This window comes from Humulus lupulus, chromosome 6 (genome assembly GCF_963169125.1).
Source record: "Humulus lupulus chromosome 6, drHumLupu1.1, whole genome shotgun sequence".
In the NCBI taxonomy this organism is placed as follows: Eukaryota; Viridiplantae; Streptophyta; class Magnoliopsida; order Rosales; family Cannabaceae; genus Humulus; species Humulus lupulus.
Window position 1 is genome coordinate 56,657,019 of NC_084798.1, and position 17,413 is coordinate 56,674,431.

General features: G+C 37.6%; 2 protein-coding genes across 2 annotated transcripts; both read left to right on the top strand.

Moving 5' to 3' along the window:
* The first annotated feature begins 1,440 nt into the window (after positions 1–1,440).
* On the top strand, positions 1,441–6,190 carry LOC133782184 (transcription factor bHLH35). Its single transcript, XM_062221399.1, has 5 exons — positions 1,441–1,613; positions 1,805–1,976; positions 2,150–2,401; positions 2,512–2,682; positions 5,823–6,190. The coding sequence occupies exons 1-5, from the start codon at positions 1,537–1,539 to the stop codon at positions 5,910–5,912; spliced, it is 762 nt and encodes a 253-aa protein (XP_062077383.1). The 5' UTR covers positions 1,441–1,536; the 3' UTR covers positions 5,913–6,190.
* Positions 6,191–7,269: 1,079 nt separating this feature from the next.
* LOC133785125 (uncharacterized) lies at positions 7,270–7,896 on the top strand. The gene has a single exon (XM_062224379.1). It carries the CDS (start codon positions 7,270–7,272, stop codon positions 7,894–7,896), a length of 627 nt encoding a protein of 208 aa, XP_062080363.1.
* The last annotated feature ends 9,517 nt before the right edge of the window (positions 7,897–17,413 follow it).

Sequence of the window (17,413 nt, forward strand, 5' to 3'; positions counted from 1 at the left end):
AATTAACGTAATTAATTATCCTAGTCTTTCAAGAGAAAAACAAAAAACAACAAATTTAGAAGATGTTTGGCTTCTTAACAAAAAATTTATTGTTTGTTTTTAAATTTTAAAAACTGTTTTATGAAATTAAGTAACGATGTTTGATATTGTTTTCAGAAAATAATTTTTAAAAATAAAATTACAAAATACAGAAAGTTTTGAGAACAACCAAAAGTTGTTTTTAGTTGTTCTCAATTTTATTTTTGTCAAATTTGTTCTCACATAATTTTTTTAATTATTATTATTATCTCATATCATTTTTTCTCTCATTAATTTATCTCTCCTCACTTTCTCTAACATTACTTTCTCTCTCATCAATTTTTATCTCTTTATTTTCTCTCTCATCACTTATTATCTCATTATTTTCTCTCTCATTACTTCCTATATTCTCATTTTCTCTCTCTTCATTTTTTTTATCTCGCCATTTTCTCTCTAATTTTTTTTGCTGGCATGAATTTATCTTTTCTTCTTCAAAATTTCTATCATTACTTTCTCTTTCCTTATTTTTTATAATTTTTTCTTTCACATTACTTCATGTTATTATTTATTACAAATTTTTAAAAGATTTTTATATTTATAAATATATTTATTAATTTTTTTATTTAAGATTTTTTTAAATAAAACTAAAAAAATTATTTTTAGAAAACACTAACCAAACAATTATTGTTTTTTGAAAACTACAAAAATTATTTTCTGTTCTCATTTTTAAAAACACAATTTTGAAAACAAAAAACAGAAAACAATACTAAAAAGGCCCTTAGTAATACACTTATACCAATTTTAATAATATGGTCGGTTAATGAAATAATCACTTTAAAGTTATGGTAAGCGCACACACTTAATCTAACATTATTTTCTGCTGAAGCCCATTCCCTTATTTAATTTAAGAATAATAATATGTACACTTAAATATTAAACAGATGCGATAATATTTTTTAGAACAATAAATTTCAATTTTAATAAATATAATTAACTAAATTAATCTAACACGTCGTTACTCTTAATTTAATCGAGGTTGATGACCCACGACCTTGTCCAACAACCAAACGAAGAATGACCACTCTGGTCAAAAGAACTTAGAAATAAAAAAAAAAAAGAAAAAAAGAAAGACCATATCCTCAAAGGTACACATACACAATTATTAAGAGTTTGGAGAACACGCGCCCATAAAATGTGTAAATTAGATCATCCAATGTCAAGATTTTTCTAGGAAGAAACACCTACTCTTATTTGTTGTTGTTGTTTTTTTTTTTTTTTCCTATTATACTCAATTAAGAAAAAGACACTTCCTCACGTGGGTTAAATCCTTGTTGTTGCAAATATTTGAAAATTTTGGGATCACTTAAAAAAAAAAAAGAGACTTGAGCCTTAGCCACCTATATAAAAATAACCCCTTTCGTTTCGAGAAAGCAACACTATCCTTTGTCTTCCTCTCCCAAATCTCTTTGTTCCTTCTTCTTTTCATTTCTTCTCTTTCTCTCTTTGTTTTTCATCACAATGGAAAACATTGGCGAAGAGTACAACCATTATTGGGAAACCACCATGTTTCTCCAAACTGAAGAGCTAGATCACAGGTAACTCAATTTCTCCTATTAATATTTATAAAATTAATTCCCAGAACTCTCTACTCTTCAAAGGTAGTACCTTTTTCTTTTCTTTCTTCCATGTATAAAAGTTGTTTAATAAGGTCAAGATTTTCCGTTCATATACATTATTTTTTGTGTTGTAGAAATTAATTTGAGTATTATATGTGAACATGGTACAGTTGGGGTGGTGGGTTAGAAGATGCGGCGTTTTCTGGGGACTACGACTCGAGCTCGCCGGACGGGGCTGCATCGTCGGCGGCATCTAAGAATATTGTGTCGGAGAGGAATAGGAGGAAGAAGCTCAATGAAAGGTTGTTTGCCCTTAGAGCAGTGGTACCCAACATTAGCAAGGTGCTGACCCCACCGTTAGAATAATCATAATGCTAAGCTTAATTATTGTCACTTTTAATATTTTAGATAAATATATACTTAACAAACTTTGGCATTTATAGTATACAACTATTTTTTTTCAATTAAATTATTATTATTATTTGATGCGATATCTTTTTTGGGGTTTTTTTTAGATGGACAAAGCTTCTATAATCAAGGACGCAATTGAATATATCCAAGAGCTTCATGAACAGGAAAGAAGAATACAAGCTGAAATAATTGAGCTAGAATCAAATAATAAAGGAAGTAAGAAGAATTTGGGTTATGATTTTGATCAAGAATTGCCAATTTTGTTGAGATCAAAGAAGAAGAAGATTGATCAACAACCATATGATTCAAGTGGATCAAGATGTAGTGGTTCTATTTCCCCAATTGAAGATCTTGAGGTCAGTATAAGCTAACTAATCATTTTGATTAAAAAAATTAATCATATATATATTTCTTTTGTCTTTAATCAATATATCAATTAAGAAAAGAAATTAATGTTGGCGTGCAGCTAAGAGTGACATATATGGGAGAGAAGACTTTGGTGGTTAGTTTAACATGTAGTAAAAGGACGGACACAATGGTCAAGCTGTGTGAGGTGTTCGAATCTTTGAAGCTCAAAATTATTACAGCTAATATTACTGCTTTTTCTGGGAGGCTTTCCAAAACAGTCATCATTGAGGTAATATTCTTTAGTTGCCATCGCTTTCTCTCTTTCTCTACGTGTTTAGTCTTTTATGTCACTCTAAGCTACCTTTAAAATTTCCCAAAGTAGGACTTGTCCAATTATTGTATTTGGCAACAGAAGAGAACTAGTGATAACTCACTTTTACCATGTAAATATTAATAAAAACACTGTAATGATCGAAATGGTAACTTTTGAATTATACTAAAATTTTACGCCTCTTTTTTAAAAATACAGTTTTTATTACAAAAATATGGTATTTCTTAAATAAATATAACTTATGTATATATATATTCAATATCTACTACACATTACTAGAACCGTAAAAATAAAAAATAAAAAAAGATACTAAAAAACAGATTTTTTTTTTTAAGTTAAGTTACTTTTTTTTTTTTTTTAAAAAAAACTGTAAGTTTTTTAAAATTTTAACTAGAATTCTATCCTAGTATAAAAAAAACATCACGTGATAATAGTGACTTTGTTCTAGATACTATAATTATGATATTAGCAACTGGATCTTTTTTCATCATTTTAATTACAATTATAATAAATCTTACTTCTATTTATTTACCTAAGCTTAAAAGGAGGAAACTAGCTAAGATAGTACTCTGAATTAGTGAGATGCATAACAAATTAAAAAGAAGAAAAATTAAATTAGTGCGTGGGATGATAAGTATACGATGATGATTTTAGCATAAGTTAAATTTTGGGCAAAAGTTATATATATGCTTTTATTAGAGTGAAGACTAGGTTAGACTTGAACTAATGGTAAAAGTTAATTATTAAGTAGAAAACAATAAAACATGAGGTTTAGGAAAAAGAAGAAAAGGTGGAATAATTGTGGGGATCCAAATGGGTTGGAAATCACTTTAATAAAGATCCATTAGTGACACATAATATTTCAAGAGCAACGATGAGTGGTGTAATCCAAATAGTATGCGAATAAAACCCCAATTCCAATATTATAATAAAAGTGAGCAAAGGGAAGGACCCCAACTCCAACTGCAGAATTTTCACTTTATCAAAGAAAACAACGATGTTATGTTATTATATACATTAATATATTTATATCTATAGCTTTTCCTTTAGGTTCAAAGTTGTATTTTTTAATTTATAGTATTTCTATTGAAGTAAAATCATATTTTATATTTTAAGGTGCTTAACACTATATGAAGTAGTATGATTAGTTAGTAATATTTTATAATAATTATTAAATTAAAATGTGCAACTCGATATTAGATTACACTAATAACAGTATGTTATTTTCTTTTGGGGTTAGACACTACTAATGCACCTTATTAATACTAAAAATTATATGCTAGCTATAGTTACATTTTGTTATAAAATTTAGGTCGCAAGTAATATTTATTTCAATACTTGCGTAGAATATATGAGAATAAATTAAATTGCATGTTGTGATTGGTCATATATACATTTAAGACTTAAAAATATAACTAAATCATAAAAAAGATGCATTCACTTCATTCTCCCATGTTTTCATCAAATTAATCAGTTCACAATATAAACGATTACTTATTTTTTGTGGACTATTTGACAAATTGAATAAAAGGAATATTGACCGCATCATTGATTCATTTTAATAGAATTTTTCTTAAAAAAATTTACACATCATAATATATGTAATATAGTAAAAAAAAAAGCTAAACTTTACCCTTCTAATTTGTAATTGAATAGTTGGACTTTCATAAGAAGCTTAATAATAAGTCCAAATTTGCTTGTTTTTAAATTCCGTCTTTAGTAAATGTCGAATATTTGGTGAATGATATTTCTGACAATTTGGGAGATTATTGATTACGCTTGATTTAGCCATAAAATTATGACTAAAACTTCCATAACGTTTTTTTTCCTTTTCGAGAACACACATCAATCATTGTTTTCCACATAAAACATGTTTTTCTGTACTGAAAAAATATTTTGAATTGAAACTATATAGTGTTTCATGGGATATAAGATGTTTTAGATTGGAAAACAATCACAAAAACACATGTTTCCCATATGGTTCAGAGTTCAGACCTCTTTTTTCTCCCCAGAAATCCCAACGAACATGTTGTGATATTTCCTGGTATTATCGTTGGGAAAATTATAATAAATAGAACAACATGAGAAGCTCGTGGGGAGGTGTATTTTATATTATAAAAAACGAGATTCAAATTTTTAATAAAAAAATATTATTATATATACACGTGTCCCCTTCACACGCGGTTTTTACTTTAATTCTTAATTTGTGCTTTTATCACTAATTTACCTGATCATGATTTTATCTATATTCTCGTGGTTTTAACTTAATTTACAATATTCATGATAATGATATTTCTAAGTAAATATATTATAGGAATATCTCTTCTTTAACTTAACCGAATATTCTTAAATTTAACATAATATTTTTATATTTATTAAACATATAATAATTTACTGTTAATTAGTAACAAACTATTTTTTAAAAAACTAAAAAGAAACTTAAATTTAAAATTCATGTATAATATTTAATATTACATTAAACATATAATATATATTTTATTATTATTTTTAAATTCAAAAAATTAAAACAAAATTAAATTTAAATAAAAATAAATAAATAAATTATTTAATTAAAATAAAATATTTATTTAAAATTTATATGTTATTAATATAAATTTTATAAATAAAATTAAGGAAACATGTCTATATAAACCATTGTCTATTATTTTTCGTGGCTGAAATAAGTTGTTTATAAAGATATTTACAGATAGAAAAAACAAACAAACAAAAGAAGATATTTATAGAAAGAGTATTGGTGGAGAAATATGAAAGAGCAAAAAAAGTCAATTAGCTAGGTTAAAATTGTCTTTTACCTACCTTTGTTGATGTCTAATCTCCATAATTCGTGTGATGACACGATTATTTATATAACACGCAGACATTATTTTATGCTGGTCCCCATAACACGTTCCTCAATGTTTTTTTTATATAAATATATGTCAATTCATGACTTCACTCCACTTATTTTTTTTATGTATATTTCAACGTTTTCCTAGGCCTATATTTGCAATTGTGTGGATCGTACTTGTCCACTGCATAGATCAGCAATTTTTTTTTAAGTTTGAATTTAAATTTTAATTGTTCTACTTATGATGCAGGCTGATGAAGATGAGAAAGAGCATTTAAAGATCAAAATTGAGACGGCCATCGCAGCCCTAAATGATCCACGAAGTCCTATGAGCATTTGAATATATATATATATATAAATGTCATGTGTGAGGTTTCCTTACGCTACATCAATTTTCTTTCACCACCACTAGTCTCTTGGTTGGGGTTTTTGATGTTTCCCAAGTGTTTTTCCTTAATGAAGAAAAACCCCTTTGGTTTCTAATTCTGGGAAATTCCATCACCATATTTTGTTTTCTGTCCTTTTTGTTTTTTTGTTTAATTTTTGGGTCAAAATCATCACTATGTTAACTGGTACATTATAAATTATATAATTATATGCATCTGTCATAGACGATAACTCAACCAAGTCAACTATAAATATGTACGAACCACCTTTATCTGTACTCGTCTTTACTTAATTATGCAATGACAGAGAAGAAACAAGAAACAAATTAAAGTAGAAAATACGAACAATGTTGAAGAAGATGAGGATGCATATCACACATCGGTGCTGAGCAAGCAAAAGAGAAATCCACGTAGCAGAGCAAGCGTGTATTGCTGCACCTCATTTAGCTGATATTTTATTCCCTATAGGTGTACCAATCATTAGTAATGGTCCTCCGTGTCCTTATTTTATAGCTGTTGTAACAAACTTTTTTTCTCTAGAATATTATGTAATTCTCTATTCATTGAGAGTCTTGCCCACTCGCTAAAACTTAAGGAGGAAAATACAACATACACGCTTTAGCACCTTTTTAATTTGTTTTTGTTTTTTCAAATTAGGTATCAAATGCCATTCAAGACCCATGTCAATGGATCCGTCTTCTTAGTCATCCACATCCTCCACCAGTGTCCCTGCTGTGTGTCCACTCCTCCTCCAACCTCCACTGCTGCCTCTGATATTTCAACAGTCCTAGCCACCTTCACCGATGCTTTCACTGTTTCATCCATACCGTCACCTCTTCTCTTCCCACTTCCTTCACCTCAATAACTTCTCAACCCTTTTCCTACGTTCAACATCTCGTTCCTCTCATCCTCAAACTCAATCAACTAAATTGCTCCTACTGGAAATCTTTAGTTCTCAGCACTGTTAAGGCTTATGATCTTGAAGGATTCTTACTTGGAGTCACCATCTGTCCTATCCAATTCATCGACACACCAGCTTCGGCTATCACAACCATTCCTCACCCCGCTCGTTCTATCAACCCAACCCATACACTTTGGCTTCAGACAGACCAAGCTCTTATGAGCTGGCTATTCAACTCAATCATTGAACCCATTTTGGGGCATGTCGTGTGTTGCACTACCATCAACCATATTAGGATCATTTTTGAGTCTATGTTCACTACCATGTCTAAAGCCCGCTCCTTATGACTTCGGCTTCAAATGCAGACTCTCAAAAAAGGGTCTCTCAAAATCCATAACTACATGTTACGAATGAAAAGTCTTGCTGAAAGCTTAAATGCTGCTGGTCAACTTATAAGTGATGATGAATTGTTGCTTCATATTTTGGCAGGTTTAGGTCATGGCTATCACCCTATGGTAGTCACTATCACCTCTTCCCGTGACTCAATCTCCCTCCAAGAAGTTCAGTTTCTTCTTCAAATCCAGGAAATGAGACTCGATCAACTCAATTCCCCTACTTCTGATGTCTTTTCTCCTACTGCAAATGTGGCCACCAACCAACGCCATTCCTTTTATGCTATGGGTCCCAATCTCTCTTCTGGCTACGGGTCTCCTCCCTTCAGTAGTGGGCGGGGTTGTGGCTCCGCAAATCGAATTGTCTGGCAGCTATGCAATAGATCGAGTCACAATGCCAATAAGTATTACCACATATTTGAAATTTCTTTCCAAGGAAACTCATCCTCCACAGCTGTCAATACCACACCCCAGCATGTGTTACCACCACCTTCCACCGCGGGTCAACAAGCCTTGTTTGCTTCTCTAAGTGCCCTTTCTTACTGTGCTTGGTTCATTGACAGTGGAGCCTCCCATCAGATCGCCAATAACGCTTCCTCTCTCACTCACAACTCAGAGAATAAAGCCACTTATAGCTCATTATAGCAATGGTGATTCCTTACCTACGACTCATTTTGGCTTCTCACTTGTTAAATTTGAAGATAACAAATCTACTTTGCAGCCCAATAATATATTACTGGCACCTGTTATACACAAAAAGCTTCTTGGTGTTCATCAACTTTTAAAAGATATTCTTATTTATATTGAGTTTCTTTATCAATGTTTTGTGAAGGAACACATTTCAAACAAGGTAATTATTGACACAATTTTTCTTAACATAAGACCATGGATTCAAGAATAGATATATGATAAAATAAATAATACTACATTTTATAGTGGTTCGACATTAAAAAGATGACCTACGTCTACTTAGTCACTTTTATTGATATTCAAGCTCGAATAACCATAGTTTCCGGCGAACTTACGTTGCCGGTTGTTCTACAGCCCTCCTTCACTTTTACATTACATAAGGACTGTTTATACAATAATGGAGTTTCAATATTATGAATTTCCTCTCTCATTTCTATCTCACCTCCTCTTATTTATAGTGAGGAGTTTAAGGTTACATTTAAATCATGGACCTAAGGTATTGGGTTTGGCTTGTAAATAATATATTACAATATTATAATAACACAAATATAGTTGTATTTTAATAAATGACGACTCTGTACTCCTTTGCTAATTATGTTTGCGTGACAATCTGTCTTGAACGAACATGCATAAAATAACAAAGAGACCCGAACATATGTCTCTGTTAGCTAATTAACACCTTTTGGAGCGAACAGAAGTTGAAGAATTTGGCTAGGCGACCAATCCCCTTCTGTTTGGTAGTTTACTTTGTTCTTTGTGAGAACATGAATGCAATTAGTCAAGACTCTGCGATCAAGCATCTCTGTTAGTGTCCTACAAGCACGCATGAACGAACATGAACAAGAGTGTGTTATCGGGCGACTAGAATCCTCCAGTTAGCGTGTGATTGTTGGAAAAACAATTAAAGTACGCATGGGAATAGGCGTGGTGGGCCCAGTGTATACACAACAAAAATTTTCCATCTCTCTTATAAATAGTTTATATGATCAAGAAAACATCCAGACAGAAACATTAACATACAATATTATTATTAAGCATGCAACATATATATAAATATACAATATATTTATATATATATCATATAAACATGTACATAAATATTCAAGAACATAAGTACTTACATCTTGAAGCCTATCAAGTGTCATTGAATCTTTTCGTATATATATCAATTTTCCTATCTAACGTTTTGAGTACTCAAACCACGATCTTCCAGAGTGTTCTCTACACCTCAAGATGTGTGTGGGCATATAGAGAATATGAGTTTGTAATTTAGGAATCACAAGTATTTCTCAACACATGAGAGCTTGGATTATGGTATAAGAAATGTTAGAATGAAGAAGAAGAAGACAGTCTTTTGTCCGAAAAAAATTCTGAAAACTATTTGGAATTCTGTTATCCAAAAAACAAACACGGATGACGTGGCAGGTGATTTCTGAACATGTGGCTGACACCTGACAGAGTTCTGTTAGAGTATCGACCAGTAAGATATTACAAGCATAACGGTTGAGTTTTTCTTACGACCAGCCCGGTCGTACACTCCGCATATTTCAAGATAATTTTGTAAAGATCATAGTCAATCCCGAGATTGTCTCCAATAATTCCTGATGTTCCGATTAATTAGGAAAGAATATCTGTAACAAATTAATGTAATCCTCCTTGAGCCTATTGTTACACCCAGATTTCGAGCCATGAGAATTGTGACCTCGAAAGCTGGACTCATAATGAATGAACTCGTAAAGTCTGAAATATGTCCGAAATCTAAGCATCGAGCCTGCGAAGCAGAGACGACTTCGACGATGATAGCCTCGAAATCCTCACAAGCTCGAAAGATAGACCTCGAAGTACATCCGTTCTCAGGATGGCCTCGGATCAGGGCTCCGAGCCTGACGCGCGTATGAGCTCGAAGTCATGTAGCCTCGGGAAGATGCTATAGCTCGAAAGTCAATAAGAAACCTGGGTGAATAGGGCCCTTGATGTTATAGGATAATAACTTTGAATATCCTGATGAGTCATCTATAAGAGACGCAGTCTACATTGATTACCATAAATCCCCTATAATCAAAGGATATTATTTGTTCAGTTATACGCCCCCTGATCTTCAGGGGACGTTTCCTTGTATATAGGATTGCTGGCTTTTAATGTCATTTAATTTATTTGCATATACATAATAGCTTCCCGAAATATGTGGGATAGTATTCTGAAATATTCTCTATAAATAGAGAGGTCATGCACCATTGTAAAAGAGGAATTTTTTGTGATCTGAAGAGAGAACTCTGAAGAATTCATCCTTGAAGAATTTTCAGAGATCATCTTAAGTTTAATAACAAAGACTCGTGGACTAGGCAGATTTAACTGCGGAACCACGTAAAAAATCTCGTTTGTATTACCATATTTTTATCGGCCATTACTGATTATTGTTTTTGTGCTCTTCTTTCACTGTTGACGAAAAACGACGTCAACACCTATAAATAGAGAAAGATAGTTCAAGGAGGGGACTTTTGGCTTTTTGATTACTTGAGAGTATAGATTTACGAGAGAATCAGAGCTAATACATTACGATATATTGTTTATTCTTCAGAGGTTGGTGAAACTCATAGAACCTTAGTTCTTTGATCACTCCTTTGAAATCCCATATCAATAATAGCTCAAGTGGAGGTAGGTTATTTCCAGTTTCTGGGGCCGAACCACTATAAATTCTTGTGTGCTTTACTGTTTTTGTCATTATATTCATTCCAACATATTTGTTCACATCAAGCATTTTGACTCCGTGTCAGTTGACCAAAATCAGGGTCAACATTCTGGTGCTTTCATTGAGAGCTTGATACGATATTGTTGAGATAGTAATGGAAAAAACCACAAAGAAAACTGGGCAGGCGACTGGCGCTGCACCATCTCAACCGCCTCCTCCTCCAAACGTGACAAAAGATGAGCCACATTTGGAATTTGATGAGGAAGAAGTGGATTCTGAGACGCTGAGGAATACCCTGGGGGTATTGCAGGATGAACTGGCCAATCTTAGGGCCAGCCAGGAAAGTGCTGCTGAGATTATGGCCCGGCAGCAACAAGAGATTGAACGACAGTGCCAGGAATTGAGTGAAAGACAGGTGGAGATGGACCGTCGTCAGAGGGAGGCCATGGCAGCCCTCGAAGCAGCCCTACAGTTGGCTAGGAATCAGGCTGCACCTGCCTCACAGCCTGATCAACCTACAAATGGGCCACCCCAAAGGGGGTCCCAATCGTAGCCCGCCGATCCAGCCCTCGAGCCCCCAGAGGCCTGAGCAAGCACCAATGCCTCAGGAAGATGTCCCGCTAAGGGATCCTGAAGCGCAGCCTCCATCCCAGGCTGGTCGTGACATTCCCCAGCAGCCAAGGCAGAATAGGGCCGAGCAGCAGCCCCGCAGTCCTAGACGCCATAGGGGCGAAGAGCCAAACCCACCGAGCAGAGGACAGCGTCCTTCTGGTAACAGAAGGAACTCATAGATAAGCTCTGCGGTCTGGGGCCCCCCACGGCATGACAATGCACGGGGACCTACCGACCAACGCAGGCCACCCTCTAACGCTCGGGAAGTTCCAGCCCGAGGAGGCAACCGAGGGAACAGTCGATCCCACCATAGCTAGTCGAGGTTCAGAGATGGCCATGGTTACAACGAGGCCAACTCAGGCAGAGGAAATGCCGGTCGGAGAAATGAAGATAGAGGTGGGGGCAGAAGCCCACCACCTAGAGAAGACTAACTCGGAGATGTGATGCTGGGGGGCAACCCAGGCAAAATAACGTCTTTAACCAACTCGGAGCTAGCGAGCAGCGACGAAGATACGAGGAATTAAGAGACATACTCAACGATCACTGGGAACGGCATGACGAGTACGTTCCCCAAGCACCAGAGGCCCCGACGATTCTCGAAGTCGTGCAAGCCCAAATAGATGCCTTGAACCAGGCAGTACAACAGCTGGTCGGGGGAAGAACGTCTCGTATCGGGTACGACAGGAGAAGAGGCACTCCCTTCGTTCTAAGGATAGCTATGGAAGAAACTCCTAGCAAGTTTAAGATGCCCACGCTTCCAAACTTTGATGGGTATGGTGACCCTGTATCTCACGTCAACAAATTTGAGATACAAATGGACATTCAGAAAGTGTCCGAAGACGCTCGGTGCAGGATCTTTCCTGCAACACTTTCTGATGTTGCACAGGAGTGGTTTTTCAAATTCCCTCCTGCAAGTATTGTTTCTTGGGAGATGTTCCTAAAAGAATTTTACGAAAAATTCTATGCGGGTCGTGTGCACCCAACTGAGGCGAATTAGCTGGTCGAGATACGCCAGCAAGAAGGAGAGCCACTGAAGGATTACATCCAGCGCTTCATGTGAGCAACGGCTAGAGCCAAAACAGTGAGATATGAGGGCAAGATGATGGCCCTAACTGCTGGAGTTAGGTGCCGCACGCCTTTGTGGAGTAGCCTCAGAAAGAATGGAGTTAAAAATACTCAAGAATTTTTTGATAGAGCTGATCGGTACATCAAGCTTGAAGATTCCATCGCCAGTGAAGGAAAACCCCTAGGCAAGGATAAGGGGACTGCCGAGCCTGCCAAAGCCTCCAATGGGTCAAAACCCAATGGTAACGGCAAAGGCAACGAGAACGGCAATGGCAATGGCAAGAATGGGGGGAAACGAACGCATAATGAGCCTTCCACCTCTGATAATAAACGAGCCAATGGCAATCGTTATGAACCGCGGTTCACTAACTACACTGCCCTTATTGAGTCTCAGGGAGAGGTGTATTAGGCCATGAGTTCTAGTGTGCCTTATAAAAAACCCACTCCCATTCGAAAAGATATTTCGAAGAGAGACACTACCAAGTTCTGTCGTTATCATAACGACTACGGACATGATACAAATGAATGCAACCAGCTGAAGGATGAAATCGAGTTCCTTATCAGACAAGGACACTTGAGAAGATATGCACGAGCCTCGGGAAATTCCCAACGAGAGGCTCCAGGTGGCAACGAGCATGCGCCCGCACGCCAACGCTCGCCACCTTTGCAGCCTGACCCCGTAGCTGGCACTTTACTCACCATCTGTGGAGGCCCGCACCTCGCGGGAAGCAGTGGAAAGGCGAGGAAACAATATGCTCGGACCCTACGTCACGACCAGGACATCGAGATGATGACTGTGGAGGACAGTGCATCAAAGAAGGCTCGATCAGAGGATGGTGAAATAACCTTCTCTGATAGCGACGCCCAGCATGTCCGGTTCCCACATTCTGATCCGCTGGTCGTGGACGTTCAAATCGCCAACATGATGGTGAAGAGAGTACTAGTTGATACAGGAAGTTTAGTAAACATCCTGTACAAATCTTCGCTGGAACGCATGAAGTTATCCATCAAGGACTTGGAGCCCTGCAGCCAAACAATTTATAGCTTCTCTGGTGAAGGACTCGCCCCAGCAGGGTCAATCAGACTTCTAGTAACAGCAGGTACAACGCTTGCTACTAGGACATTACTCGCTACTTTTATAGTAGTCGATTGTCCTTCGGCATACAATTCTGTCATTGGAAGGCCCATACTGGTTGACCTTCGAGCCGTCACCTCAATATGGCACTTGGCTATGAAATTCCCGACAGATGCAGGGGTAGGACGCGTGTTGGGAAATCAGAGGGAAGCAAGGGAGTGCTACAACGCCTCAGTCACAAAGGCGAAGAAGGGAACGTCGAAGAGCACTCCCCCAGATAGGTTGCATATGGCTATTGATACATAAGCCCAATCCGGTGATGGAGTCACCAAATAGGGTGTTGCCCAAAGTGAGGATAGGGATTTAGATCCTCGCTTTGCGGATTTTGAGGAAGATGTTGGACCCATCGAGGACCTGGAAGAGGTCCAACTTGACGAAAAAGACCCGACCAGAGTTGTAAAGGTCGGGAAAAATTTAGAAGCAACAACGAAGCATGCACTGGTGGAATTTTTGCGAAAGAACCAAGAAGTTTTTGCCTAGTCACACAAAGACATGGCTGGGATAGATCCTGCAGTTATCAACCATGTCTTGAATGTTGACAAGAGTTTTCCACCCGTGCAACAGAAAAGGAGGCTGCTCGATAAAGATAGATCGAAAGCCTTAAAAGAGGAAGTTGAAAGACTGAAGGAGAATGGGTTCATCATGGTGGTGTTTTATCCATCGTGGGTCTCTAATCCAGTACTGGTTCCCAAGCCTAAAGGAAAATGGCGAACCTGTGTGGATTTCACAGACCTTAATAAAGCCTGCCCAAAAGATTGCTTCCCACTCCCAAGGATCGACCAGCTGGTCAATGCAACTGCAGGACATGAAATCCTCTCCTTCATGGATGCATACTCAGGATACAATCAGATCAGTATGCATCCCCCTGATGAGGATCACACTAGCTTTCAGACCGATACAGGGTTATACTTTTATAAAGTAATGCCCTTCGGACTGAAAAATGCTGGTGCGACTTACCAGCGATTGGTTAACCACATGTTTAAGGAGTTGATCGGAATAAACATGGAGGTGTACGTGGATGACATGCTGGTAAAGTCAAAAAAGGCAGAAAGACATATAAAGGATTTACAAGAGTATTTCAACGTTCTGAACAAATATCAGATGAAGTTAAATCCTCTCAAATGTTCCTTCGGAGTAGGATCAGGGAAATTTTTGGGGTTCATTGTTAATTCAAGAGGAATCGAGGCCAACCCCGACAAGATTAAAGCCCTGATCGACATGAAATTGCCGATGAAAATCAAGGATGTGCAAAGTTTAACTGGAAGAATTGCCGCAATAAGTAGATTCATTTCTAAGTCGACGGATAAATGCATCCCTTTCTTTAATCTACTTAGAGGCAACAAGAAATTCGAATGGACCGGAGACTGCGAGCAAGCTTTCCAAGCCTTAAAGGCCCACATGGCACAACCTCCTATTTTATCAAAGCCCATAGACGGAGAAACTTTGTTCATTTACCTGGCGATCACCGAATTTGCTGCTAGTGCGGTACTAGTACGAGAAGAAGAAGGCGTACAAAAGGCGATTTACTATGTAAGCAAGAGGTTAATCGCGGCCAAATTGAGGTATCCTCCCATCGAAAGATTAGCCTATTGCTTAATCTTGGCCTCAAGGAAGTTACGTCCTTACTTCCAAGCCCATCCCATCACAGTCTTAACTGACCAGACCCTTCGGCAAGTTCTGCAAAAGCCAGAGGCGCCTAGACGCTTATTAAAATGGGCGGTCGAACTTGGGCAGTTCGATATCACAAATTCACTGCAAGCAGCAGTAAAAGGCAAGTCTTGGCTGACCTTATCGCTGAATTCACTGAGCTCCCAAACGACGAGCAGTGCGAGAAACCTAGTGCACCTGAGCCCCAAGTCGAAGATCCTTCATGGAAGCTATCCACGGACGGATCGTCCAACGAATCTCACGCAGGAGCAGGAGTGATATTGATAATGCCAGAAGGGCATCGATTTCACTGCGCAATTAGGTTCGATTTCACTGCATCAAACAATGAGGTCGGATATGAAGCACTCCTCGCAGGACTAAGGTTGGCCAAAGACATGAGTATAAAGGTGCTTGATATTTACAGTGATTCACAGCTGGTAGTGAATCAGGTCTTAGGGGAGTATCAAGCACGGGGGCTCAAAATGGTGGGCTACTTAAACAAAACTAAAGATTTGTTGGCACAATTCAAGAAGTATACCCTCCAACAAATTCCCCGAGATCAAAATTCAAACGCAGATGATTTAGCCAAACTCGCGAGTACAAAAGATGCTGACACTTTAAATATAGTGCCAGTAGAGAGGTTATGCGAGCCGAGCATACGAGCAGACGAAACCAATATGGAAATTCGACTGGAAAATACATGGATGGCACCGTACTTGGAGTATCTCACGAATGGTGTACTACCAGCAGATAGAAACAAAGCCAGAACTCTTCAAAGGCAGGCTGATAGGTATTTACTGGTCGACGGTGTTCTTTACCGAAGAGGATACTCCATGCCATTGCTCAGATGTATTACACCAGAAAAGGCTAAAGAATTAATGAAGGAAGTACATGAAGGCTTCCGTGGGGACCATGCTGGGGGGCAGAGCTTGTCGAAAAAGATTCTGAGGCAAGGTTATTTCTGGCTGACTATGAACGAAGACTCAATGGAGTTTGTGCAAAAATGTGATAAGTGTCAGAGATTTTCCAAGATCCCACGCGCAACACCCAATGAGTTAAAGCAGATGCAGAGTCCTTGGCCTTTCACAGTATGGGGTATAGATTTGATTGGATCCTTGCCAACGGGAAAGGGTGGAGTAAAATACGCAGTCGTAGCAGTCGATTACTTCACCAAATGGGCCGAAGCTGAGCTGCTCGCTACCATAACGACCAAGAAAGTTCTTGATTTTTTCATCAAGAACATTGTTTGTTGATATGGTTTGCCTCGAAAAATTGTCTCAGACAACGGCACCCAGTTTGACAGCGACTTATTCACAGATTTTTGCGAAAGGCATGGAATCGTCAAAAGCTTTTCTTCAGTCGCACATCCACAAGCAAACGGGCAAGTCGAAGCAGTGAACAAAACACTTAAAGATACCCTAAAGAAAAGACTCGAAGATGCTAAAGGAGCGTGGCCAAAACAGCTACCTGAAGTACTCTGGTCGTATAGAACTTCTCATCAAACAGCGACAGGTCATACCTCGTTTTCGTTGGCGTACGGGTATGAAGCTATGTTGCCAGTAGAGTTAGATCCGCCCTCACATCGAAGAATCACATACGACCAAGACCAGAATAGCCAACTGATGATGGAATCCCTGGACTCGCTTAAAGAGAAACGGGAAAGAGCCCAACTCTGAGCAGCTACGTACCAGCAAAAAGTCACCCGGTATTTTAACTCAAAGGTGAAAGAAAGAAAGTTCAACATCGGAGACCTAGTACTTCGACGAGTTTTCTTAAACACCCACGACCCAACTGTTGGAGTACTCGGACCAAACTGGGAAGGACCTTACCAGATTGAAGAAGTCCTTCATCCAGGCACCTACAAGCTTGCACGCTTAAATGGAGATCTCGTTCCACGCTATTGGAACGGAGAACACCTGCGCAAGTATTATCAATAAACAGTCCTTTTTAAAGGACTGGCTTGTATTAATTTTTACTTTTTACAAGTTTTGGAAAAGGGTTAGCCATGTTATATGGCTAATTGCTTATAAGTGTAAGATCTTTTTAAGATCACTCGTAAAGACATGTTTAGTCCATTTTAATACGAGAATTATAAGGGACTGTGCGTAGCCAGTTATTCTTGCCAACCTTTGTAAATTTTTTTTTACAAGTATTTGTTCATTACGTGTGTTGTTTTGCTGTATTATGAGTGTTGCATTTCCTACCGAGCAGTAATGTTCGTACAGGTCGTGGTCAAGGCAAGTGACCAAGGACCTAAAGCTCCCCAGTCACTTGGGGGGCATATAAGGTACATCGATAGCAAAGCATACCAAGAGGTATGTAAA

Excerpts from the sequence above, each read along its gene's own strand:
- LOC133782184 (XM_062221399.1), top strand. The coding sequence starts at position 1,537 with ATGGAAAACATTGGCGAAGAGTACAACCATTATTGGGAAACCACCATG. Across the intron at positions 1,977-2,149 it reads TGGTACCCAACATTAGCAAG|ATGGACAAAGCTTCTATAAT; the intron begins GTGCTGACCCCA and ends GGTTTTTTTTAG. Across the intron at positions 2,683-5,822 it reads CCAAAACAGTCATCATTGAG|GCTGATGAAGATGAGAAAGA; the intron begins GTAATATTCTTT and ends CTTATGATGCAG.
- LOC133785125 (XM_062224379.1), top strand. The coding sequence starts at position 7,270 with ATGAAAAGTCTTGCTGAAAGCTTAAATGCTGCTGGTCAACTTATAAGT.